The 27,360-nt window shown below is 40.1% G+C and overlaps 1 protein-coding gene across 1 annotated transcript; it reads left to right on the forward strand.

The window, feature by feature from the left end:
• The first annotated feature begins 295 nt into the window (after window positions 1-295).
• Window positions 296-27,191, forward strand: map3k21 (mitogen-activated protein kinase kinase kinase 21). The gene is made up of 10 exons (XM_061040056.1): window positions 296-1,585; window positions 15,289-15,469; window positions 15,580-15,728; window positions 16,596-16,771; window positions 18,556-18,796; window positions 20,047-20,169; window positions 22,212-22,362; window positions 22,983-23,077; window positions 23,324-24,136; window positions 24,218-27,191. Exons 1-10 carry the CDS (start codon window positions 793-795, stop codon window positions 24,586-24,588), a joined length of 3,093 nt encoding a protein of 1,030 aa, XP_060896039.1. The 5' UTR covers window positions 296-792; the 3' UTR covers window positions 24,589-27,191.
• The last annotated feature ends 169 nt before the right edge of the window (window positions 27,192-27,360 follow it).

A 27,360-nucleotide genomic window follows, 5' to 3' on the forward strand; every position in this document is an offset into this window, starting at 1 on the left:
TGAAGTTGAAACCCCCGGGATATTTGACGTGTTTCTCGTGCTTAACTGTCGACTGTTCTTCACATCCCGAAGGAGAAACAAACTTGGGAATTATCTTAAAAACTGAGCGGAGCAACTTTTCCCAACTACCCTTACTAGTCAACGGGCTGACCTATGCTAAGCTAGCTCGCTAGACAGTGCTGTAGAAATCTCCTTTAAAAGTCCACAAACGAGCTGGCAGACTTTACCTCTCGGTGCTTCCGTGACTGGGTGCGATTCGCCGGCAGCTTTCAAAGAGAAATGTCCACCTGAGCCTCTGTGTGTTTCTACAGAGCTGACGGTGCAGGTGCACCTCTTGCGCCACCTGTGATAACTTGGTAACTTAGCTTGTGGAAAGCTAACTTTAGCTTTTTCATGTTAGCATTTAACAGTGACAGATACTATGTTATTATCTGCTTTCAGAGTTTATTTTCATCTTGTGTATCGCTGCTAACATTCGGCCCATAGAGCAGTGGCTTCAGTCACATTTAATTATTTGGGCTAACCGGAGAAACTAACCTCGCTGGCTCGTTATTGACCCTCACACACTTTCACTGGAGTGGCGACGTGGATTCAGGGCTGCAGACGCTCATTCTCCCAAAAGGACTTTGGACGCGATTTGACGTGGGTAATCCCCTCTACCCTCATCACAGAGTCTCCTAGATGTGACACCATGAGAATTTCCAAAAGTTGCCTTTCACTTTTTTAAAGTTTTTATTTTTGTTCTAAAAAAAGCTCTGCACCCCCCTATGGTGCCGCTACGGCCACCGAGAAATGGATGTCTCGCAGGCCGCTTTCCCAAACGGTGAAGGGCGGCCGGGCGGCGGTGGGACTCAGGAGCATGCCGGGACAGAGTCCCCCACAGTTCGGGCGTGGGCTCACTCAGCCCCGCTGTGCCCGACTCGGTCCCTGTGGACAGCCGCGTATGACTATGAGGCCAGCGGCGAGGACGAGCTCAGTCTCAGAAGAGGGGACGTGGTGGAGGTCCTGTCTAAGGACGCAGCGATATCCGGGGACGAGGGATGGTGGACGGGAAAAATCAACCGCCGGGTCGGAATTTTCCCCTCCAACTATGTCACCTACCAGCCCGCTATATACCGCCTGCCTGCTACGAGTGGGACGGTGGGTGTACCAGAGCGGGTCCCGAGCTCGCCCGTCAAGATCCCCTTCAGTGAACTTGTCCTAGAGGAGATCATAGGCGTGGGTGGATTTGGTAAAGTTTACCGGGGCACATGGAACGATCAGGAGGTCGCCGTGAAAGCGGCTCGACAAGACCCGGACGAGGACATTACAGCCACCGCCGGCAGTGTTAAACAAGAGGCGAAACTCTTCTCCATGCTGCAGCATCCCAACATCATCAAACTGGAGGGAGTGTGTTTGGAGGAGCCCAACCTGTGTCTGGTCATGGAGTATGCCCGGGGCGGAACACTGAACCGGGCGCTGACCGGAAGGCGCATCCCTCCACACATTCTGGTCAACTGGGCCGTGCAGATCGCACGCGGGATGCACTACCTACACGAGGAGGCCGTGGTACCCATAATACATCGTGACCTGAAATCCAGCAACAGTAAGCACAGTTTAATATGCATGTTTTGTGCGTGTACGTGAAAGAGAGATCCAATTTTAGGTCCTCAGAAGACTCTGTGCAACCCACCTGTCGCACGTGGAGGACACCTTTATGTAAAGTTACGTTTTGGTCGCAGTCTTCTTAAAACAGTTAAATAAAGTTTAATACTATTCTACCTCAGAAAACCTCTCAGTTCCATTTGGAAGTTTCTCAAGTCTAGAACCACACAGATATGTTTTTAAAGTGCCTATAAACGACCAGGGTTATTAAATCATGTTCACCTCATGCTTATCAGTTATTAGGTAAACATACCTGTGTTGTAGTCCTAAATTCTGTTTGCTTAAAACTCACAATTTCCAAATATCTCATGTGCTGCACTGCCCTTTCTTTAGCATGTATTTCAAGGAGTCTTTCTGTATTAAGTGGTGGGGGATACCATCAAGAGGATGTGAAATTAAAGTCAGAGTTTGCTCAGCTGGGCTGCCTCCTTCCCCTGCATTCCCCCCCATCATCCTTTAAAACACACACAGACACACACACCTTCCCACCTTCTCTCTATGCCAAGCTGAAATGTTGTTCAAATAAAGTCAGTGATTTACCAAACACTAGCCAAACACACACTGTCCACACTGGCAGGCCATGTGCTCAACCAACAAGAGCTAATACCAGAGGTCACAGGGTAAAAAAAAAAAAGTCAGACAGAGAAACGATCAAAATAATAAAGAAAACAATTTACTGAGTAGATTTTCTGTGAGCATTATTTACATATCTTATAGCCTATTCTGCCAGATATGTCTGTGTAGTTTCACAATTTCTGGAAGGAAACATGTTTTGAAAAATAAACTTTAAATATATACGCGGTTCTGAATTCTGACTTTTAAGGTCATTTAGCGGGGGTCATCGTGTAGTGAGAACCTGTTTCAGAGCAGCATTAAACCAGAGAGTTCTTAAGTGGACTTTAATTTGACAACAGGCCAGCAAACTTTAGTTTCCCTGGACTGAATAATGAATGGACAGGAGGACTCCAAAACAGAAAAAGAGTCTGAGTCAGATACCCACACTGACACAGGCTACCCACTTCATCTCAGGTGTGTTAATGTGTGTAATATGACTCCAAACACTGTTTCTCCCTTTGTGACCACAGAGTCTTGTTGACCTGAGGCCATGTGGGGAGCAGCGCTGGCATACTGATGTCTGTAAATCTCCAGCTGTGAAATGGGGGCAGACCAGACCCTCTTTAATTACCAGATTAACTGAATCTCTGTAGTTACACATTTGAAGGGCCTTCCTGTGCAGATTGAGAACCAAAAGATTCATGCGTTCAAGTCAAACGTTGCATATTCCCTGTTATAATTATAACGTGCAACAAATGCAGTTAAGCATTTCGGGTATTAAAGCGTCACAAACATGTTACCCATCATTTTAAACCAAACTTTAAAACAATGAACACGTGATTCCCCTTATGCCAAGTGATGGGGCAGTGTTGTGGAGCCCAACCCTAAGATTAGTCCAGTTTAAGAGTGGAGATTTGTGTTAATTATTAGGCAGATGGAGAGAAAGGATTTAACTATTGTTTAGACAGTTTGAGCTAATCGGATGTTTGGTGAACATACACAAACAATCCTCCCCCGAACAGGCAAAGAGCTGCAAACACTAGTCTGTGTGTTTGTCCTGCCACTTCACTGTGAACTGGAGCAGTGGGTCTTTAACGTAGTGTTTCCTGCATTTATGCCTTATTTTTGGCCAAGTGCCTGCTGGCTAGCATAGTTTAAAAGTTAAAAAGTTAGAATACAGCTGGGCATTGTCTCTTTTTATTTACTAAACAACAACTATATAAAAATATTCTTGAGGTACACTGATTAAAAGTCAACCTCCAGAAAACACAAAGATGGAGAGGCTTAAAGAAGAGCAGTAAAACATCTTGTACTTAAATCATTAAGTGAGCTGTTTTCCACGTTGTGTTTCTCCTCTATCTCCATATTTACACCTGCATGTTGCTATGTTTAAACCACATATCCTTTATGGTTAGTTTGTCCATCGTTGAACATTTAAACTCACTGCATGGCCAAGTAAACAATGTAATAGACAAATACACTGGACTGCAGAGAACACTTGTACCTAAAACAGGAATATTTACATAAAAAGTGCTTTATAGAACTTATATTTACTTTTGTTGAACTTTGAACATTTAGTTCTGATAGGAATACACTGACCTACAGAGAGCTTAGTTTTAACTAAAGAGTCAGCCTAAGTAAGAAGAGATAATTCACATTGTGCTAATTGTAGACCTTGTAATACTATGGAACTCAGAATTTTCCCTAAAGAATAATCATCTGCTTTTTTGGGGGATTGTATTCTTCATTTCCACTTCACAAAAAGAGACTCTAGTTTTTGGCATTCACAACATTTGCTCACAACGGTGAGAAGTCTAAACAGCTGTAGTCAATACAGTCTTATCTGAAAAAAGAGAGACTAAAGTAAGCTGTGTATGTGTTTGCTTTGAGCCAGGGCAGTGAGTTCACAAAGGACTCTCCTACACACAAACACAAAAATGGTCCCCTGTGGTGTGTTGGGTTGATTTTCCTGTATAAAAAAAAACAGCATAATGCTGCTTAGAGAAAATGTTGCATCTGCTAGTTTTAGTCTGTTGTCTGTTTGTCTTGGTGTATTGTACATCTGTCAGTCTAAAAGGATGCACGGGGGGTGAACATGAAAAAGATACATTGCAATGGTTGTTAAATGGCAATCTTTCACTATTTAATGAGCAAATTGTCTGTTGTTGTGTCTGTACATCTTCTCCATTTCCCTTTTTGAATTTTTGACACTTCAGTATTTTTCCCGCTTAAGTGAAACCAGGTCATAGACAGGTAAATACAGTATATAGAACCTAACTTCTCCATCTCCTCTTACTACTCTGCCTGTCATTTATCAACTTGCAGTGTACACATGCTCCACACAGACAAACATACAGCTATTTGATCAATGATTAGCCTGTAAAGTAATATGTTGGAAGTCAGCAAGATTTGTCCAATCTCTTTTGTGTTTTTCAACCTAATCTGTAAAATCCCAGCCTGCAGGGAGGAATGTTGCTAATGAGGGATAAAAGCTTAACATACGTTTGCACAATGGACTGGTCAAGCAGCGGTTGCTAGGCTACTGTGACCAGAAGAATGGCTAGGACTCGGAGGGTCTCAAAGCCCTCGTTTTGTTTTGTTCGGTTCATATTTAATCTCCCAGAGAGCAGCGGTACTCTTTTATTGCCACAAACTGAGGGGGTTTCCCTTCTTACTTCGTTATTTTGCTCCTTACTTACCTTCCCTCCCTTTTTCCCTTCTGCTCCCTCTTACTTATTTTATTATTTTTCTTGTCTACTATTAAGCCCACACAATTTTCAAACAGGAATGTTGGAGTCACTTATACTTTAAATATTAATCAAAAAACCTTGAAAACGCCAAAAGTTATACTACAAAGATGAGAAATTGTGCATGTGGCTACAGCATGTTTTCTTTAGATCTCCACTGTCACCAAAGTTATTCTGTTTGCTAGTACAGTTGTGTTATTGTATTGACTTATTCTCCTATTATTCGTATGCGTCTACTCTAAAAACATTTGCAACTCCATTGGCTATTTCTGGAGACAGAAGTCCCATGCAGGCTCAGAGTTTTGATTCCATGTTTTCATTGTTTCACTTAATGTGACAAACAGGAATTCAACATATTACTTTTCTCGGAAACCGAACTCAGAGAGGGAAGTTAAAATGTTGTTTTAACTTTCTGTTGTTGTTTTGAAATGCTCTGTACATCCTTTTATTGTAGGGAATCTGACTAACTGTTATTTCACTGCTTCTTACGTGGTCAAAGTTTCCAAGTATGTTGACAATTTGAAATACTGGCCCTTGATCCTCTGAATTGTCTCACACTGTGCAGAAAATACTTAATGTATTAGGTAAGATGGATGAACTATTTTGGCCTTCTTATGCGTTTGTATCAATTTATATAATTTAGTTATTTATTCATGTATTCGAGAGGAAAATGCAGACTAATCATCATTTCTGTAGATATGCCAGTGTTAGCAAGCTGGCTAAGCTACACCTGTAAATCCAAATAATGTATTGTTTAAAGTAACAAATGAGAAAGACGGCAAATAAAAATAATTCTCAATTCATTCTGAACAACATGCAGAGAAACAGACATCAGCGAAACATTAGTGCAGTATCAAAGCCAAACTATTTGAACATGCGGCCATGCAATCAACTCAAAGCAACATAACACAGCAAAGAGAAGGAGGCTGTAACTGTGAGACATTTCTTTACATACACGCTTATCAGCAATAAGACAATAAAACTACAACCATCATAATCTTTGTCTGGATAAAATGTAGACAGGTCTTCCTCGGCTGTATCCCTGTGTTGCTAAATTAAAAACATCATTAACCCTTTCCTGTATCTGTTTCAAAAACATTCTCCCTTCCAGCTAGGAGTGGTTGCATTCATACATCAGTAAATAGGAGCAAGAAATCACACTGAAACCTGGCCCTGAGCCAGCACTCATAACCCACTTTGACTTCAGAGTTTCACATCATGTAGCAGGCGATAGTATGCCAGGAATGTGTGCTCGAACTGTGTGCTGAAACCGATTGAGTTCCGTTTGGAGCGTGTGCAACAGCATTCTCCCATCAATCTTAAGCTATTGTTTGACTTCATCGTTCTGTCTCTGTGCCCCCCCGTCCCCCCCCCCCCCCCCCCTCTCTCTCTCTCTCTCTCTCTCTCTCTCCACATAGCCCTCATTCTGCCGATCTGTGCAGACTTTGCATAAGTCATAGCAGCACAGAAAGGGTTTTCTTCTATGTCAGCACTCTACACACTGGGATAATTACAGATGAAGAAAATAAATGGAGAGTACAATTGTTGAATTCAGAGTTAAGAGGGCTAACCTTCACAAAACTGAAGAACCCTGGTTTGATCTAGAACACACAGCAGCAAGAGAAAGGCCAAGGGCTTGTGCACCTGTCATTTCCATCTCTATACATTAAACACCTAGTTCTATTATAAGTTAGGTTGAAATTTGTGGTTTGTTTTGATGAGTCGTATTCCCCTCAACAAGTGACAGTCTGATTATGACTGACAGATGAAAATGTCTTAGGAAATTGGGAGGAATATCAAGATTACATTATTCCGTTAGCAAAAAATGATGCAATGGGAAATGTCTATTCATCCTAAAACAAAGGCCTAAGCCATATGAATATAATGCAATAGATGTATACCTGTATTAATGATGTGATTGTGCACAAGTGTATTTACTTGTGAATGTATGCCTTAACCTTTCTCCTGTTACAAATAAAAACATGCAATTAAAAGAAATTAGGGATGTAACAATTGCACCTTTTCTGTCCTGATGCCCGCAGTAAACAAGTAGACGTCACTGACTGTTAGTTTATCATCAGTGAAAGCCTCTTTACATTTTGCCTGTAACCCTGCTACTGCTCCATTGCATATGAAAATACTAAAGGGCTGTTATCTTGTACTTTTGGGTTTCCATGTGAACCTCTGTGGAAAAAATGTATTGAAAGAGATCAAATTCTCAGTTCATCAGGTCCTATTGAGAAAGCAAGCTTTTTCCGCAGATTTTTCTGTTGTCTTGCTCTACTTTTGTAAAAAGTACAATCTAAGAGGAAAAGTTACCAAAGCTTGACTAGGTGTTGCAGGGCAACTTTTCTCAGGCTTCCCACAATTACCCCTTTTGACACACAGACAGTTACTGCCTGTCTTTTCTCTGACAAGAGAATGGGCAGAGGGGAGAGAGGAGGAGTGGAGATGCTTTCACTGTGTTTTTTATGACCTCTCCCTGACTGCACCTATTGTTGCAGGGCAGGGTGAAAAGGAAAAGGGCCCACAGCTGAGAAGAGCTGCCTTCCAAATCAACCAATCCCCTCCATAGCTCCCTAGCACATTGATCGATGCTAATACAGCAAAAAGTACTGGCTGAACACCTTTAAACATTGGTAATGTTTAAATTAGCCTGGTTAGGGGTTAATTCAGGCTTAAACGGACACAAACTAGGAGAGGAAGAGGACAGACAAAGAGCAAGTGGCCCGGAGAGACGTGACCATGATAGATGGATTTAGCCAGCCATTAGCCCTGATCCTTTTCCCATCAACCAGAATGCCTGGGGGCACTCTCATTTCAGCGGGGAGAGACGGACTAGTCGGGGAATGTTTAGCAGCCTTGTTTCTGCTTACTACAGGAAGCTCACTTGCTCTCATGCTTAGTCTGTTGGTTCAGTTAAGAAAATACTGCCACGTCAAGTTAGCAGGCAGCACTTTACTTTGACCATGCTTTATCAATGCTTGTTTATGCAAGTACAAAAAAAGAAGCCTTGTGATAGAACTTAAAATTCACTGCCTTAGATCAATTTTTGATTTTGTATTTAACGTTAGTGTAGTTAAACAGCACTGTTGCTACGAGACACAAAGAAAACAAAGGGGATAGCTAATAGAGCAATATAGCATTTTTGGGGCCGATACCTATTTTAGGGATAAATTCAATCCAATACCGATATATCGGCTGATATCTTTCCTAGATCTATCTTCAATCTTAATTGATAGATTTAGTGCATTGACCTCTCAAATGCAGTTGTACACTTGTGGAACAGATATATAATGAAGACAAGATGGTCACTCACCTGGAAAGAAACTGCACTCTAATCCATATAGCACACTCTGCTAGTGTATTACAATGAAACCGATGCGGATAGTCACTTGATAAACTAATATAGGCCGATATTATCGACTGACCGATTATCGGTCAGGATCTAACAACTAAATTGTTGTTTGTTTGGCACTTGTTCAGTATCTCAATATTGATTCAGTACAGCTACTTCCTTTTGCTATTATTGACTGTGCAAATGTTATATGGGTATCACATGCATGTTATACTTTAGGTATACATGGGGAATAGTTATGACAATACCAGTATCAGAAATGCCTCTGGGATAGGCTGAAATGCTGGATGATGTATCAGCAGGTATACAAGGCCAGTTTATGCACCAATCGATGAAGTAATATATTAGCCACTAAATCTCCATAGACCTCATACGGAGCCTCAACTTGCAACTACTGTTTTATAACATAGAAGAGCTGATTTCAGGTGATTTATTAGAAGACAATAGCAGAAAACAATAGTATAGTGCGATCAGATAATATGCCGCCTGTGAGAGTTATGCTGAAAAGAGTCACTTCACACTAATAACAGCACATCCAAAGAGGCTATGAAACAAGCTGCTGCTAAAGTGAGCTTGGATTATTTTTCTGTCAAGTATTTATCATTCACAAGGTTTTTTTTTTTACCAAGCCTAATTTTCCACAGTAGTCTCCTTTATTACAAAACATCAGATAAGTTGATTGAAACAAATGGTTAAAAAACAATGAGCAGTCGGTATGGGGAAGGATTAAATCGTTTTCTGAAGTCTCTAGGGTGTAGCCAAAAGTAAAAGTAGTGTCTCTAATTTAGTGGAAAGCATTAAACATGTTGTGTAACATTAAGTTGAGTTTGTTGACGGGAGAAGAGATGGTCCTGTTATCCAGTGGAGTGCATTTTTTCTTTATACCTTGAGGGGGAGAAAGCAATGGGAAGAAGCGTGGGACCTGCTTTGAAGGCAGCTGCTCTGCTTCTGATCTTCCCACCGTTGCACCATGAAAGATGGGTCTGCCTGAAGTTCCACTGTTTGGAAATGGGAATTAAATGGGGGATGGACTGAGGGTGGGGTTTGCCTTGGAGGCACGACCATCTCCAATTGCGTTGCACTGTTGTCTTCTTCAAAACATTTTCTTTTCAAAGGAGTGAGACTTAATATATGGACTGAGAAAAACCAAAAGCAGCACAAACACAGAAAACAACTTACGGTTGTTTTTTTCTGACCTTATTAGACACTTCATGCTTTTAATACAGTGATTGATATTTGTAATGTTGGTGACTTATTCACTATTGGACACACTGATTGTAGACCAGACCAAATTAAATTTGAAATAAGAGTTTCTTATCCACTAAAAAGTGTCACAAAAACAGGTTTCTCACATCACCAGCTCATGCAGCTTAAAAAATCAAAATAAATAAAAAATAAACTGAAATGTAAAGTTGTTGGAGTCTACACACAGTTGCCCTTTGGGTTTAGAAGTTCAGGTGGTGGAAAAAAAGAGGTTGATTTTTAGGTTGCTTTGCCCAAGAAATGACTTTTGTATTACAGCTGACTCAAGGATGTAATTTTCTCATTTTATTTACCCTGGGCTACTTATCAATATAGCAATTTTACATGGCCTTTCTGAGACAGGTTTTGAAATCATAAAACGCAAGTATTATTGAGATTACCTTCACCCACTCCACCCCTTGTTAAAGATATGTTTTCCAAACACGAGAAAAAGTCTGTTTTTCATTAACTAGAGTTAATTTAATTTTAATTTAATTTTTCACTTCAGTGAAACTAAATGTTCTTGTTTCCTAACAGCTGTTTACTATAAGCCAGGTTTATAGTATGAAACACTGGGAAATGTATGCTCATATGGAGCTTCTTGTATTAAAGTACAAAGATAAACCTTTCTTAAAAACCCTCAGAACTTAGAAGAGGGTGAAGAGGTCATGGGAGGGGGACTCCATAGAGGGGCTGCTAACACTTGTTGGCTGGAGGTGAGCCATTCATCAGTGCAGAGGAACATGACGAGTCATTACTGAGCTTTAGCTTTACCACCTCCCTAATGTTTCACATTTGAAACTTAGTTCCCTTCTTTATTTTTAAATATGTAAAGTATTATTTCATAATAAGTTAAACACAACTAGTACAATTAAGTATTGAAGGTGTGCTTTATAAATATATTCACTTCAATTGTTTAGCTCCTTTTCAATTCTTCCAAACACCCAAAGTGCTTGAAACTACAACTCATTCAACTCATTCAACACTTGGCTGAAAGAGTAGAGAAGGGAAATGTGGATGAGTGGATGACCTGCTTTACTTGGCCTGAATGTTTTTTTTTATACATATGAAATGTTTGATTAAGGTCATAATTAACCCATAATAGATTAACAGATCCCATTTTACCTTTTAACAATGAGGCAGACGAGAACATTATGAAGTAAACTGTTGTTTCATCAGGGCATACACGTGTCAGTATTTAATAACTCTTGAATTTAAGCTATTAGAAGTGAATGTTAAGGATTTGGGTAACATATTTCAAATTTCATTTTATTTTTTTATCATTGTTGTTGAAATTGAAGTTCAGAAAATTTGGACATAGATATAGATGGTAACTCACTCGATGATAGTGTAATTAATAATCATTGCTTGTCTTATCCTAATCATTGCACAATGCTGTAGTCACGTTTGTTTCAAGTAAAAACAGAGACAACTATTATTAAAAGTTCAAGAAAATAATAGTTGAAGTGTTTTTATTGAACTGTTAATGTTCAGGAGATTTTAGAATTGTACAGAGTTGTATGGACTGTTTTGTACACTTGCAGAGAACTAGTAATTAATGATAATGTGTCACACTTAATAAATAATCCCAGGTTACCAGAAGACCATAAGTAGTGTATTTGTGTATTGAGCTTGACTGCTAAAAGGCTCAAATAGCCAAACAAGCTTGGCTGAATGTGGTTGAAAAAGTGTTTTTGTGGCATAACGTCAGCATGGAGTCATGTAGACAGGAGCTCAGCCTTTTATTGGATATTTCTAGAGGGCTGACACTAAAGTCTCATGGAGCCACAAAGGAAATATTTGGCATGATATTCTATAGGCCAATCAACGCAGACGGGTTTATCCCAGAACCACAGTTCTTCTTGGTTGTGTAACTAACCCATCATAAGTCATTATGAACCTACAGAGCCTGCTGGGAGGAATCTATGGAATCACTGAAAGAGGACTTGACAACAGGAAGTAGGAGTATATCATCGGTCTAGTGAAACCTGTTTGTAATGGAATTCCTTTTGTTGCAGCCCAGGTAGAGGATCCCCTCAGTGCCCTAGGCAAGTAATGGCACCAATACCCCAGTTATTAGTGGAGACCTAGAGGTTCAAGTGCCACTTAGAATTATTTCAGGCTCATAGAAAATACATGTGGATACCCACAAAAATATTTTAAGCTCTGTTTTTTTAACTGTCTTCAGTGTGTTTAAAAATAATTGTTAAAATTGTCGGTTCTTATGTTACCTCGGATGACAGCTCATAGAGCTTTATAAAACATCTGAACAGCTGCTGTATGTTTCAGCTACAAAAGAAGAGGTCAACATCTGTTTGTAAACGAATGCAATGCCAATACTTAGACCGGTATTTGTGCATGACTTGTGAAAAGGTCAAGATCCGTTGTTTTCCTGTAAAGCTTTCTTAAACATTTATCAACACAAACCACTTCTCACTTCAACAGCAACACACCCGCCAAATGAGAATTCAAGATGAACTGGCATGGAAAACTTCATTTGAAGTGCTATTTACTGATAAAAAATGACCACATGATGATGTGAATAATATCATAGACTGTTGTTGTCTGACTTGATATCTTGTCCAATGGGATGCATTGAGAACTGTTGTGCAGTGAAGATGCACAGTAACAGTCACAGCTCGATTAGAAATGGAAGAACCTGGCAGTTGCATGCAATGAAAGGCAACGGTAAAATGTATTGATATATATGATCTGATCTGGGGCTCAATCCGTGAATAAATCAATATTTAAAGTTTTGTGACCCTCTTTAGTTCCCCTTCTGTTTAGAAACTCCTATGACAGAGACACAGATATCCCTGTTTTTATAGCTTGATGTGTTGTTAACTGTGACTGAAGATCGGTTACCTTCTGAAGGTAAACCATGCCAACTGGGTCTCAGAGGATTATTAAAGACAAACATGTTTTGGCAGGTTTTAGTTTAGTAATGCTGTGGGAGAGTCAAGTCCAAGGTCGGAGAGTGATACAACCGCACACACACACACACAGTGCAGCAAGTCCATTCAAGTAATACTTGCACATCCACATGATGAAGCCTTTGTTGAAAGCTGCTAACAAATAGCCTTGAAGAAGCAGTGAACTATCTCGATTGTACATTGATACAGGAGTTGAAATGACTCATCCCTTGATGTGTTTTTGAGAAGAGGATGGATTTTACACTCAAGTGTTAGTTTCTTTGCAAGATCTGATATTCTGTTGATTCAATATTGTGACATATGGGACATGTTCAAATTGATATCCACGCCATGTAAACAACATTTGACCATTTGTATTGTGAGATTTTGGTAGGGGCAAAAATGAATGTTGACGATGAAGCCAAGAGGAGCAAAGGATGAAAAGGTCCGTCTTTGCTGTTGATACCCAGTTACATTGAAAAGGCTGCTTCATGTCGAAGAGGAAACACAATTATCTGGAGGTTGGTTAGTAAACAGAGAGTGGTTTTTGGGGTGAGTGAAGTCAGCTGTGGATCAGTGGTAGAGTCGGCCGTCTCTCAACTGGAAAATTGCGGGTTTGGTCCCCAGCTCCTGCAGCCATATGTCGATGTGTCGTTGGGCAAGACATTTAACCCTGAATTGCTCCGACCTTAACATCCTCTGCCATCAGAGGGTACTTCTCAGGTCTCTTAAATTGCATCCACGTCTCCTTCACTTGCATCCCTCACTGACATCTTAGTCCACATGAGATGCATGGAGAGATGTGAGGAAACAAAGTGAAAGGAGAGGGAATGAGGAAATATGAGATACGAGACGTCCTTTCCATCAAGGCGTCACGGCAAGAAGCAACGTCAGTTTGTGATGACATCAGCTGATCTCAGCTCAGGCGACTTTTACAGCTGTTTGCGTTTATGATGTCTCAGCAACACTGAAAACTATTTATTAAGTGCAAAACAGAACTCATAATATTTTTCAAACTCAACGATCATTAATGATCAGAACATAATAATGAATATAAAATGTGTTTTCTGACTGACAGACTCCCACTCTGTCTGACTGTCATTCTCATAATGAAATTAAAAAAGGGCAAATAATATGACAGATGAAAATTAAATATTGCTGTTTGATAAGGAAGGAGTTGTTTGTGATCTTTTGATTGTCAAACCTCAAATGAGCAGACTTTTTGTTTGATGGTGAGTCAGAAAACAAATCAAATATGAAACTCAGAAGTGATACGCCTACACTCAATGACATGTTGATTTTATGGAACATGTTAAACCTTATGTCAAACACTATTTCAATCCCAGCTCTTTACACACCGACCCTTTAGAAAACCTTTTTTAACTGCTTCTGCTTGCATGAGAAGCTCCCTGTGTGTGAATGGGTAGATGTGATCTGTGGTGTAGGAAGCGCTTTGAGTAATCGGAAGACTAGGAAAGTGCTATTAAATCTCAAACCAGGGCTGCCACCTCAGTTGTTGATGAAGCCGGTTCTGTAATCTCACCTTCTCACAAATGAGTAATGCTACACCGTGTGAGTGAACATGAGCTATCCTAACAAGAATAAAACAACAAGATGATACATTTACTCTTGCTCTACTCATCAGATAGATTTGTTTCTGTTCTGCTGGTTGCAAAGCAGTGAAGACTAAAACTCCCATGATCCCATCAGTTAATAAGTTCAATCAAACCAGGTCTCTAGTTAATTTTTTTAATGAGAGATCATAGGGAGAAAACTACATGAAGTGCATTAAAACTTCTTCTTTTTGAACTATTATATTTTCTTAAAAGATGATTTAGCCTCTTCTTTATTTTTTGAGTCATTGTGTTTTGTCTTGTTTTGAATTATGGCTTAATGCTGTAGTGTCAAATTGAAATTGGTGTTGAAAATGATCAACTTTTCTTTATATCCAAACACGTCAAGATTAAACAGAATATTTGAAATATTTAAATTGGCCGAATAAGGAGCATATTGTGGCTTTGGGTTAGGGTTTGTATTAAAACTGTTTTATTTGAACATGTATACTCCTGTCCCTGAACGGTTGCAACATCAGATCCACTCGGACCTGAAAGCAAAATTAATCCTGTTACAGCTCTGGAAAAACAACAACGGATAAATGTATTCAATCGAGGGATGTGTGCAATTAGCCAACTAGATCGCCCACTAGTCTGAGTTTAAATTTCAGTTGCTGTGAACATCCCAAATCAAAGCCTTTATCTTCAAATTGAGTGAAATGTAGTGATCACGTGATGACTGCTCTGCTCTCTTTCAGAACAATGTATGTGAAATAAATGATGTAAAGTAATTTTATTTTAATAGCAGATGTTTGGTGTATAGGATCGATGGGTTATAGCTTCCCTGTGCCACATTTCTGTGGACAGGTGTTGTGTTTCAGGCAGCTTTGGAGGGGTCTTGCCGTGTTTAATGTGTAGGACAGTTTTTAGGACCTAAGGACAGGTGCTTTGTGACGCTGTCAGCCTTCTGTTTCTACAGTAATAAATGAGCTGCATACCACTGTAGGCCCTGTTGAATATCACTTTCATCTCCTCACCTGTCCAGCTGCCTTTTTCTCCCTCACCCACCCTTTTGTATCTCTTTCCCTTGTCTTTCCCCTCCCTCCTCCACAACTCTCACATGCGCCCCTTTTATCCCATTCCAGTCTTTCCACTTTTCCTTTTCTCTCCATCACTCATCACTGATTTCAGACATTTCTCCTAATGTGTCTCTATTTACCTTCCAGTCTCCAAGGCCTCCCTCTAATGTATCACTTTCCTGTCCGCTTTCTTTTCAGTTTTATTACTTGAAAAGATTGAGAATGACGACATCGGGAGGAAGACCTTGAAGATCACAGATTTCGGCTTGGCCAGGGAGTGGCACAGAACCACAAAAATGTCCGCCGCTGGCACCTACTCCTGGATGGCCCCTGAGGTCATCAAGTCATCTCTGTTCTCCAAAGGCAGTGACGTCTGGGGGTAAGATAGATAACACACAGGAACATCGCTAAAATATCTACTCGTACTCATTTCTGACATCATAACTCATTCCTTTGTGTAATATTCCTACCCTAAATTTCCTCCACCAGTTACGGTGTCTTGCTATGGGAGCTGTTAACCGGGGAGGTTCCGTACCGGGGGATAGACGGCCTGGCTGTGGCGTACGGTGTTGCTGTAAATAAATTAACTCTACCAATCCCCTCCACCTGCCCAGAACCGTTCGCCAAGCTCATGGAAGGTAAATAAACACAAGAATGTTTTCCTTTTTTTTATCTCACTTCAGGATCCATCATTTTTATGTTTGACTGATAAGAACACACTGACCAAATTCTTATAAAATGAACAATTAAAAGATTGAGTATTTTGTACAATTCTTTGGATTTTTTTCAAATTGAAACATTATTATCATTTAAAGAAGATATTGCAATGGTAGGATTTTTTTCTGTACTTTTTGCAGCCATGGAAACAACAACAGAGGAAACTGAAAAACCAGAAATACAGTGCAAAACTAAAAACCTGTTGATTCTGTAAATGCTCAATTATCTTACATCCTCGATATGTTTAGACTGTGCTAGTTTTTCTTGTGGTGTGTTTTTGCTTGTACATAATTATTGGAATATCTTTTAGTTAAAAAAAACATCAAAAACATCCCCTCAGTAAAGAATAAAAGGGATTTTAAAGAAAAGATTGCCCACTAAATGACCATGCAGGCACTAATGGGCCTGAACATAGATGAACATGAAACTATTTTTTTCTTATTAGACAAAATATGTGTTTTAGTAAGTTTGATAAAGAGTCTCCATTAAGTTTACTTACTGGCTCTTTAGTCGACAGACTGGCTTAGAATCTGTGGTAACTGGGAAGCAAACCTCAGATGAAACCATACATACAGTGTAAACACTGGTGACTGTAGTTTAAAGCCTGGCCCATTAACAAACACTATAACACTAAAACTAATCTGTGTTTCAATAACATGACAGAGAGTAGGTTCTAGACCTGCTTTTTTTCGGGGGGTCAAGCGTACTGGTTAAATGTTTGTGATGATTTGGGACTTAATACATAAATAAAAGTTAATTTGATCGACAATGTGTGTTTGTGTGTCCAGAGTGTTGGGACCAGGACCCCCATGTGCGCCCCACCTTCTCCTGCATCATGGAGCAGCTGTCTGCCATCGAGGAGGCGGTGATGGCCACGATGCCCCAGGACTCATTCCACAGCATGCAGGACGACTGGCGTGTGGAGATCCAGGAGATGTTTGATGAGCTCAGGACCAAAGAGAAGGTAGGTCACTGATAAAAATGTAAAAAAGACACAGACGTCCACACAAACAGTATGAAAGCAGACAAGTGTCTAGATGTGTAAAGTGTAAGCTTTATTTCCTCCTCCCTCTACTCTGTCTCACACAGCGTGGGAATTTGGAAACCTAAGTACAGTACATTTAACAGGCTTGTTATCCCACGTGTTCTGTTGGTTGCTCTTTTCATTAATTATAGACTTTAAAGTAATCCATTATTAAGATGTAGTCTGGCCATACTGACTCACTCGGGGCAGCTTTTATGAGCTAAAAAGTGTAATTGGTTACTTTCAGTGGACGAGCTAATCGCGCATTTCGTCGTTAATACCGAGATGCTTAAGCATACTTCCCCTTGTTAAAACCTTAATCTGCTTCCTGAAGAAGTCTCCCATCACTGGCTTAAAGAGGTGGGTTAATTAGTGTTGGGGAAAACAGCAGGATTAGCACTTAGAGCTGAGTCAAGTTGTAATGAACTGAATGACGAGGATACTGAACATGCGTTGTTTTATTATTTATAGAGTAGATGTCATTTCTTTTTATTACATCTTTATGTTTTCTACCTTCTTGTTCATATTGATTTGATGAAAATTGTGTTTATTACATGTGTTCTTTTGTTATGTAACTTCCAATAATCCAATTTAATCATTTAGACACTAATATAATCTGCATGTTTACTACAACAAAACACTTTAGAGCAGAATCCGAATCTGAAGATTTCATACATCCAGAGCAGCGGGAAAAAAGAGCTGAAAGCATTAACTAACATTTTTTCCCATCGCAAATTTCACAAGATTAATAGCTGAATGAGCTGCTACATCAGCAGTTTCCCTGTAAACATCCCTCAGTAATCTGTGTCTAGGTGGGTGGTAGGGGTTTGACTGTAAAGCTGCTGAAGTCATCCAGTAAGGATTATTATTACTCAGCTGAGAGCAATTAGACAGAAAATAGATTGAGCACAGACCTGTCTGCTCCCATGGCTTACTCTGTGTAACACAGGCCAAGACAGCGGGCAGTAAGCTCCTGAAAGCAGGTTATTACAGACAAATTCTCTAATACAAGGCAATCACTCCTCCCTCACTTACAGACATGTGTCTGATAGAGCTGTTCTCCTGTTGTCTGAGAATTATACAGTGTTTGTCTTTCTGCAATGCATTTCCTACTTTGTCAATTAAGTGTCTAAACTAATGATCAATACAGGTTGGGTTCACTAAAAGAGGCTTTATAAAGTGATTTTACCTGATGTATATTAGAAGCTCATCTAGAGGAGATGTGAAAATTGATGGTAATGAAAACAGAAGCATGAAGTCAGAGCTTAATTATAATTCAGAGTAAAATAAATACTCTCTGATTCCATAAAGGACTTTTTGATCTTAATAAATGCTCATATTATCTTATTGATCTTTGTTTTAGTTCAAAGTGTTTGCCAATCATTGAGCCATACATGTCTAGGGCTTTTCAATGTGTCGGGAAAGTTGTCCAAAAAATATCAAGTAAATATAGATATCCTTTTCCCTTTTCAAACTGCGTGCCTGTACAACCCTCAGTGAAACTCAACCGTTGGCAGATAGGGTTGTAGAGATGGGAGTCTGATGCTTTAAGCTGCTAATGCAGCCTTATGAAGCAATCTAGAAATAAATAATTGGGCTACAGATGTTTGGGAACTTCACCTCTGTTTAACTCCACAACCTAGACCTCCACTATCCTAATCTCTGGTTTACTTGCACACTTGTCTGCCAGTCCCCTTACGTATCTCTATTCATGGTTCTTCCAGGAGCTACGTTCCAGAGAGGAGGAGCTGACCCGGGCCGCCCTCCAGCAGAAGTCTCAGGAGGAGCTGCTGAAGCGCCGGGAGCAGCAACTGGCAGAACGGGAGATCAATGTGCTGGAGAGGGAGCTGAACATCCTAATTTTCCAACTTAACAAAGACAAGCCCAATGTGAAGAAGAGGAAGGGCAAATTCAAACGTTCCCGACTTAAACTGAAGGATGGAAACCGCATCAGCCTGCCCTCAGGTGAGTGTCTGCATGCCTTGACTGTTAAAAAGTTGAATGCTACTGTGTCCAAGGTTAAGAGAGCTATTAGAGATGTTTGATGTTCACTAAAGGGAGGACTAGTGGTGCCCTACATCAACAAATGCTGCTCTGATTCAATAAGTCCCTTCCCTTGTGAAAGACTCTTTTCAAGAAAACTTCCCTGGAAACCCAGTGTGTATTATTTCACAATCAGATTATCAGAAAATTGTATCAACAACAAAATCTCTAGAAGTGCAGCTGAACTTAATCTGTATACTGTAAGTAGATAACTAGTGTTGTCCATGGACAAAGTTGGCAAACTTTAACACTGAACCATTCTAACTTCATTCTAAGCAACATTTGCATTACGCTGTGACCATAACACAAAGGATGAATGATGTTGCATTATCTCTCTTGTTCTTAGATTGTATTGATCCTAATCAATCAACCAATTTTTATTGGTATGGTGCCAATTCATGACAATATTATCTCAGACACTCTGCAAAAAGAGCAGCTCTAGGCTGTACTCTTTATCATATTGTTAACAGAGACACACAACATGTATTAACCATGAACAAAACATTTAAATAAGTATAGAACTGGTTACAGAAGACATGCTTTTAACAGGCAGAAACCTCAAGCAGAACTGGACTCATGATGAACAGCTTTCTGCTGGGACCATGTTGAGCTTTGAGAGTGTGATGTAGGGGGGGTAAAGAAAGAGTAGGAGAGAGACAACAGAGTAAGAGACTTATCATAATTATAACAGTTAAAGTCAGCAGGTCAGATATTAGCAATAACAACTATAATGATGGTAGTGGGAGGACAGATGGTATCAATTAAGTGGAGTCAAGCAGCTCTAAGATTAACATTAGCTTTATAACAGTGTTGAAAAAAAAGTTATGTTTTTTTTAGTAGTAGCATTTGGAGTCAGACATGTCCATGGCAACAGGCCATCAACATCAACCATCCAAATGAACCTACAAGACAAGAGAGCTCAAGAACTCCCAGAGAGCTATATTGTTAGTAACATGAATGAGACGTGAAGACTCAAAGTTAGCTTCTTGCATTAATACAACCGGAACACATACAGATAGAGGAAAAGACAGTCTAAGCCTATAGCAGCATAACTAGGGTCTAGTCCATGCCTGAGCCAGCTCTGACTATAAGCTGTATCAAAACAGTTTTAATTCTACTCTTAGAAGTGCCCCTGCTCATTTGTTGTGTGTGTGTGTGTGTCTCATTTGCAGACTTCCAGCATAAAATCACTGTGCAGGCATCGCCTTCCATGGACAAGAGGCGAAGTCTTCATAGCACCAGTTCCTCTCCTCCCAGCAGTCCTACTCCCATCCCGAGATTAAGAGCCATTCAGCGTAAGTTCAGAGTTTTTCAAAATCAAATTTTCCTCCATGTGAGTCTGATAGTCTCCTCCGTGTCTGTGTCAGAAATTAGGTGTATGTTTTGGTCTCGATTAAGTTAAATAAGCCTCTCATCACCTCTCTGAGAATTTCACGGGGACAGTGTCATTCACACTGACAAAAGCTTGTGTGAACAAAAAGCTCCGGAGCCAGAAGCAGTCAGCCAGTTGTTTAAACAGTTTGATAATGTTGTTAGTAACGCACCGACGCCCCTACAAAAACTGGAACAAATTCCTCCGGAGCATTTATGTAAGATCCAGATATTCAGGCAGAGGGAGCACATTGTTGCTTATTTCTCAGGATTTTAAAATTCTTTAAAAATGGCCAAAACAATTCACAGTTGCTTTAAATATGAACTGTTAATAAAATATGCAGAACTTCACTGATTACATGAATTGTACTAGCAAATGGTACATTATGTATCTTCTAAGTAAAGAAATGTAGTTTTTATATATAGATATAAAACTACATGTCCTAACTATTTCTAATGTAAAAAGATGCTTTGAGTTACAAGTAATATAGATGATCTTTATTGTTCTGTCAGAAACATATAAGTATAGATATTCTCAAGGCGTAACATGTCAACTTTTTCAATGTGGATTGATTCCATGCTGAGAAAAAAAAGTGCTTCACTTAACGGTGGGAAATGTTTTGCAGTGCATAAAGTATACCTGGAGACATGGACACATGTTTGTTTGTAATAAACAATCAAACTCTTACACATATCACATGTCTCAATGATTCGTTTCAGTGCATATTTCAATCACATTTAAGGTCATGATTATTATTTTTATAGCCTTAAATCAAAGTTAAGGCTATAATCAGCCAGTATCTAGAATGCCAGTGAATATATGTATATGCATGTAGACTTTCCACAACTATCATGAATATGACAAAATTATTATGTAATATAAGTATTTAATATTCATTTGTTATACCTCAAAATTATAAGGCCAAGTAATAAGGGTACTTCAGATGACAGATAGTTAAAGGAGTGTAAAACAACGACTAGGATTTAATGCTTAAAATATCTGTGTCATAATGCTCATGTTGGATGGGGGTAACATGTATGTTTCCTTCCTTAGTGGCATCTCATGTGCAGAGGGACATTTTGCATGTTTACCAACAGGATGTTGATCTGACCAGCGAGCTCACAGGCTACTGTGGGCTCAAGAGAACAGGCAAGCGTTCGGCTACCCACATGCAGCGTAACAGACGATCGCTGTGTTTGGCTAACTGTAACAAGTGAAAGGGTTAGATGTAGGACGGCTTACCATCAGGGTTTTTTTTTTTGTTTTTTTGTTTTTTTTTGGTGAGGGTCTCCTGATGTGTGGATTATAACAACGCTTTGGCTATTGCTGGTAAAAATGGTTTGGCGGGTTCCACAAATGAGGAAGTAACAATCTGAAGATTTGGGCCACAGGCTTGGGTCAGTTTGCAGTCCATATGTGTGTTTGAGTGCTAATAATGTGACTATGATTGGATATCTGACACTTTTTTTAATAATGCTGGTAATGATGTTTAGTCACACATTTGAACCATATTTTGACCCAAGTCTATTGCCGGGATGTCTTTGATGGGTCCTGCCTTCCCTAACAACTTGATAACAACTTCACAATAACTAACAAACTCCTCTAAAAAACTTTTATAACGCCATCCTTTCTGGTTTTGGTTTCTGCTATTTGACTTTTTGATTATAAATGTAAAGAAATTGTTATTTTCTTGTAAATAAAAGTTAAATGTCGCCCTGAAACATCATGAAACAAGCTATTTTAGAAATATCAAAGGCTTAAATCTATCCACTGTAAGTTAACTTTTGAAAGAGAACCTCAATGAGTTTTGTGGTTATTCACATTTACGATATAAACTTCCAGGATTTACAATGGCTTATTATTATATATTATTATGTAAGTAACGGGTCAAGGTCAGTTTCACAACAACTGCTTGCTGAAGCTGCTGTAGTCTGTTTGTTATACCTGTGGTCTCTGTGTTGACAGTAACTCAAGATGAGAGCAATCGTACATGGGGCCGCAGCACCCTCTTCAGGCCGGAGGAGTTCGATGACGTGAAAAAGGGAATCAAGAAGAAAGGAAGGACCTGGGGCCCCAGTTCAGTACAGAGCAAAGAAAGGCCTGCTGCTGCTGAGAGGTACATTGAACACACACAATAACACATGCACACACATTAATACTGAAACACACACACACACACACACACACACTGGCCACCACTTGGTTCCTGGCTGTTTCTAAGCAACATAACTACACTGAACTATGACTTAAAGCTACAGTATGTGATTTGATTTTGTGAACATTTTGGTTAAAATAACACATTTTGATCATTTTATGTCACTAGCAATTTTACATTTAAATGTTCCTTTTAATAAATGTGTGTCTGATCTGCATCTGTGAGCGACCTCGTTGGTATTTAGTCTTTGAAAAAATGTATCAGTTCTGCATCAAACAACGACTCAAGGGAAGCTCGTACGTAACTGGCCAATCGCAACAACCCTGTGAGGAGGATGTTTGGGTTGGTTGGCAAAAGTCAAGTTTTAAGCCGGTGTCTATGGAGTTTTTTCCACTGAAATGTTCATGTTTGTTTTCTGCCACTGTAGAAAAAATAAAAATGTCCTACCGAAAAACTATATTTAATTAAACTGGTGAAAATGTATTTAATTTCTTATTTATTGCATTTATTTATTTTCCTTACCAAAGGCTACTGCGCCCCACATAGGGTACCTTTCTGAAATTTTACTTCCTGTCTTTCAGAGTGCGTCCTCTGTCAGACGGCAGTAACCCCTGGTCCACCAGCCTGGTCAAGTCTCAGAAGTCTGTCCCTCTCGCTGCACTGTTTGCTGAACAAGGTGAGCTACGAAACCATTGTGATGTTGTGATGTATCTTTAAAATGAGTATAATCCTTTGTTATTGTTAGATATTTATTTTTGCTACTTAATTGTTGTTGTTTTTCTTGTCGGTACTGGTCCGATTTACATTTTCTTTAAGACTAAATGGTACATGTTATTAATTTACATTCAGGTTGATCAAACAGCAGAGTGTTTATCCATCAGTCATGTGTTTATAATATCTGATCCCATTGATGTATTTCCAGCCGGTAAAGATGAACCCTTCTCCCAGGAATGTCCTGACAGCAGCTCCAAGCCAAAGCAGCTCAAGTTCCCCAACCAGGTGTACATCGATCTACCTCTGTGTAGGGATGAGCAGCAGCCTCAGAGCCCCAGTGTGCAGGGAGATGCAGGGGTCGGGGTAGCGGGTCAAGGTGGTCAACCAGAGACTGCAGACGACCCCTACACTACCACATCCACCTCGTCCACCTCCACCACCCCACAGCTCACCCCCACCAACAGCCTTAAGCGGACATCAGCTCGCCGCAAGACTGACTCTGTGCTGTACGGCTGCGGCTCGCTGCTGGCTTCTGTCGTGCTCGGTTACGACATTAGGGAAGCTCTAAAAAACTCTGGGGAAGACTGCGAGCCTCAGCGAGAGGAAAAGGAGAAGAAGAAGAAGGAGGGCCTGTTTCAGCGCGCAACCCGGTTCCGCCGCAGCACCTCACCACCTAGTGGTCGCCCCCGCAAAGAAGAAGCAGCCTTGTCAAACCACACCTCCACCCCTCCCGTCAATCTCATCTCCATGTCAGCCATCATAGAATGCAACTCCACCAAGTGTCTCTTACAGTCTGAGGCTGAAGTGTCAGAGTGTCATCCTGCCAAGGTTGAGCTCGTGGCTGTCAATCATCACACAGAGCCAGCAAGACCTGACCCAGCAGCATCCACAGAGAGCCAGACCAGCCGGACTGCAGCAAACACACAGACATCAGTGCAAACCCAAAGCAAGCCACAGGAGCAGAGCAACCACAACACAGGAACACGGCTACGCAGGAAGAAATACACAACAAACCACAATAGTGAGTTAAACAAAACAGGTTGAGGAAATGAACCATGTGTCTGGAAAAAATATTAACGTTACTTCCCTGTTTTGTTTCTAGCAAATGGCCCTCCTGCTCTGCCTCCTCCAGCCACACAGAAGAAGCAGGAGAAAGAGAAGGATGTAGCGTCAGAGAAGCCCTCCAGTGGGGAGGCCTTCTCCAGACCCCGGCCGGTGTCATTCCGGGCCAAACCCCACGCCTGGGCCCTGCTGAGAGGACGCAACAAGAGTTACTCGCTAGGCCACTACTCCGGTGGAAAGACGGCACAAAACCTAAACATGGTACTGACCTCAGATGTGGGGATGGGCTGCTCCCTGCTGGACATGGACACAGAGGGCCAGAAACGAGACTGCACCGTGCCTCTGTGCCGCATTCAGAGTTCCCCAGCAAGGCCCTCTGTCTTTGAACTGGAGAATGACTTCCTCTCTTAGGATCCCGAAAAGTGATCTGCTTCGGTTGTACCTCTTCCTATACAATCTAGTGTGTTCAAGAACATGCGTCTGACAGTTTTTTGGCCTAAAACTCCTGGAGGGTTTCGAATCTGCTGTCTTTTGTCATGCAAACCCAGCTTGTTCTTAGTTCTAGAACACAGTATTGTCAGTGTTTCAGAGCAAAAAGACTTCCAAGTGTGAGACTCTAGAAGACTGTTTCACAGGAGTTCTAGAATGTGCACCACGATCTAAGTCTGAGAATGCCTGAGACCTTACACACTGCCTTGTCGTGTTCTAGAACACACACACACACACACACACACACACACCAGCACATAGTTCTGAAATCTGAGCAACATTACAGACCTGGAACAGCAGCTTTTCCTCCTACTCAGGGGGTGCTCGACTGCCATCTCTGTTTGCTCATCTCTATCTCCCTTTGTTACCCTCTTCCTCTCTCTAATGTCGGTGCAGCTTAACGTTGACCGCTGCTGCAGCTTTCGCAACACAATACCCTCACCTTTTTATTTATATATATATTTTTATAGGTAATTTAATATGAAGAGACTTGACCTTACCTTAGCAACCCACTGGACATACATTCCATGTCAGTTTCAAAGTTGTGCTATCACGCTTTTAGATATTTTGACTTGAGAATCATGCATGCATGTACCCTTAAAATGTTGAACAAAAAAAAACCCATTATGCTTTGTTTGTAAATATTTCTTTTTATCCAGTATCAGCCTAATGCTGGAAGTTGTTTTGTATTGCTTATATATGCTGTTCTATGTTTTTATGTTCTTGTGTTTTGAAAGTCTGTGATGCTGCAGTACAGATTTAGCTAAAGGTACCAGTTACATAATGCATCATAGCAGGAATGCAGGTACTTTTCCTACAAGAATACCCTGAGTGATTAAAAGATTCAGGAAGATAAAACCGACAGTCTTACAAAACAAAACGCAGACACTTTTTTTTGTTCAAAGTTGAATGATATTCGAAATGACTATTGAGGTCATGTGTTGCTAATAAGAATTTTTCCATGAGTATTTATAGAAGAGTTTTTTTTTTTTTGTTTAACTCAGCACACTGCAGCATCTGCTTCAAATGGTCATGTCAGGAAAACCTGCTGCAGAATAATGAATTCATGATTGGCTGCATCAGTAAGGACACTACATCATTACACATTCAAGTCATGTACTTAATACTACACAGCCTGGGAGTGACCAAACACTAGGTTCCTATTTTCAGACAGATGAGCACTCTAAACTTGACTGACCTGAACCTTCAAGTGCTCAAGAGTCTCATGTCTAAAGCATATCCTCATTGTACTGTGGTTTGCCCGCAGCCTGTTGAAATACCTAAATGCACTGTTGTATTAAATTTGAGATGACTGGTTTTCATCTCATTTTAAATTTGATCGAGTTCAGGGGATATTTAGGAACACAGTTTTTGGCTTGAGACATAAAAAAGTTGAACTGTGTATTTACTAAGTATACTGTAGACTTAAGGCCAGATGAATAACATTCTAAGGAATAACTAAAATGGTAATTACTACATTTGAATATGTTTTTCCCACAAGCTTAATCAACCTGACAGTGTTGATGCAGACTCTGCAGACTGTATACTGTATTGTTCCGTGGTCACTCCCAGGCCTCTCTATACAGATAATCCTAACATCCATTCTTGCTTACTGATGTTGTTGTTCCCCCAAGTTTTTACTACGGCCTTTGTACAGTCTACTTTTGAATAGTTCATTGCACAATCTGACCACTTTTGAAGGAGGAAACAAGGGCTCTATAACAGTGGAAAATGAACTTCAAAACAGTGTACATATCATTGTGATTGCAGATGCATCACTCTGGCATCTTTAAGGTAATTTAGAATGTGAAGTATCCAATATTATGTATTTTATGACCACTTACTGTCAACGCGACACTGTTAAGGCCTTACTTATCGTCAAGTTTAAAAGTGCAGTTTACAAGCCAAGGAATCACTGGATTTACCCTTTTGAATCTATACGGGGTTATGTGTAAATACCATAATGAACAGGTGCTGTACATTCCTCTGAACATACTGCATTTAAAGGGTGAGATCTGCTGTTTGTTGTCCACTTGTTGGCAAGAAGTTAACAAAAAAAGGGCTATGTATTAAGCCTAACAAGGTGTTGAATAAACATTCCACTACATTAGATGGCAGAAGAATATTTCTGATACCAGTTATCAATGTGATGCATTCAGGCTTCTGGCTATGGGACCAAATTCAACTCTACCAGCTCTAAGGCCTCTCTGTCTTCAGGACCAAAACCACTAAATGAACTAGCTGCTAGTGAGAAATTCTTACAAAGAAAACTATTCTGTATGGAAAATTCACAAAACAACCTCAGAGGTGCAGTGCTGCTGCCGAAACGCCCTTCACCCTCTGATCAATAACAGGACTTCCTGTTAAATCACTGAACATCTCTGTCACCCTGAATGTGTCAGATTTAGCTTTGAGTACATCTGTTTCAGTGAACAGTTCCTTTTATCATTACAGTATTGGTTATTTCATGCCTGATTGATCAAGAAAATCAAGTTATTTTGAATAAAGTCGAAGTGAGACTCAAAGCTGCCTTTGTTTTGTTTTGAGACTGAATGCATCAATTATTTGATGGTGTTTTGTATTACATTTTAAGAAATGCTGAAAAATGTATTGGGGTATGTATTATTTACAGAAGAAAAAGCAATAGAACAATACTCCATTTCAAGTCCCTGCTTTCAAGTGTGCAGTATACTT

This window comes from Labrus mixtus, chromosome 6, assembly GCF_963584025.1.
Source record: "Labrus mixtus chromosome 6, fLabMix1.1, whole genome shotgun sequence".
In the NCBI taxonomy this organism is placed as follows: Eukaryota; Metazoa; Chordata; class Actinopteri; order Labriformes; family Labridae; genus Labrus; species Labrus mixtus.

What these genes read in the sequence shown, in the direction of transcription:
- map3k21 (XM_061040056.1), top strand. Translation starts at nt 793, where the DNA reads ATGGATGTCTCGCAGGCCGCTTTCCCAAACGGTGAAGGGCGGCCGGGC. An exon ending in TGACCTGAAATCCAGCAACA is followed by an intron (nt 1,586 to 15,288) that starts GTAAGCACAGTT and finishes CTTTCTTTTCAG; the next exon opens with TTTTATTACTTGAAAAGATT. An exon ending in GAGATTAAGAGCCATTCAGC is followed by an intron (nt 20,170 to 22,211) that starts GTAAGTTCAGAG and finishes CTGTGTTGACAG; the next exon opens with TAACTCAAGATGAGAGCAAT.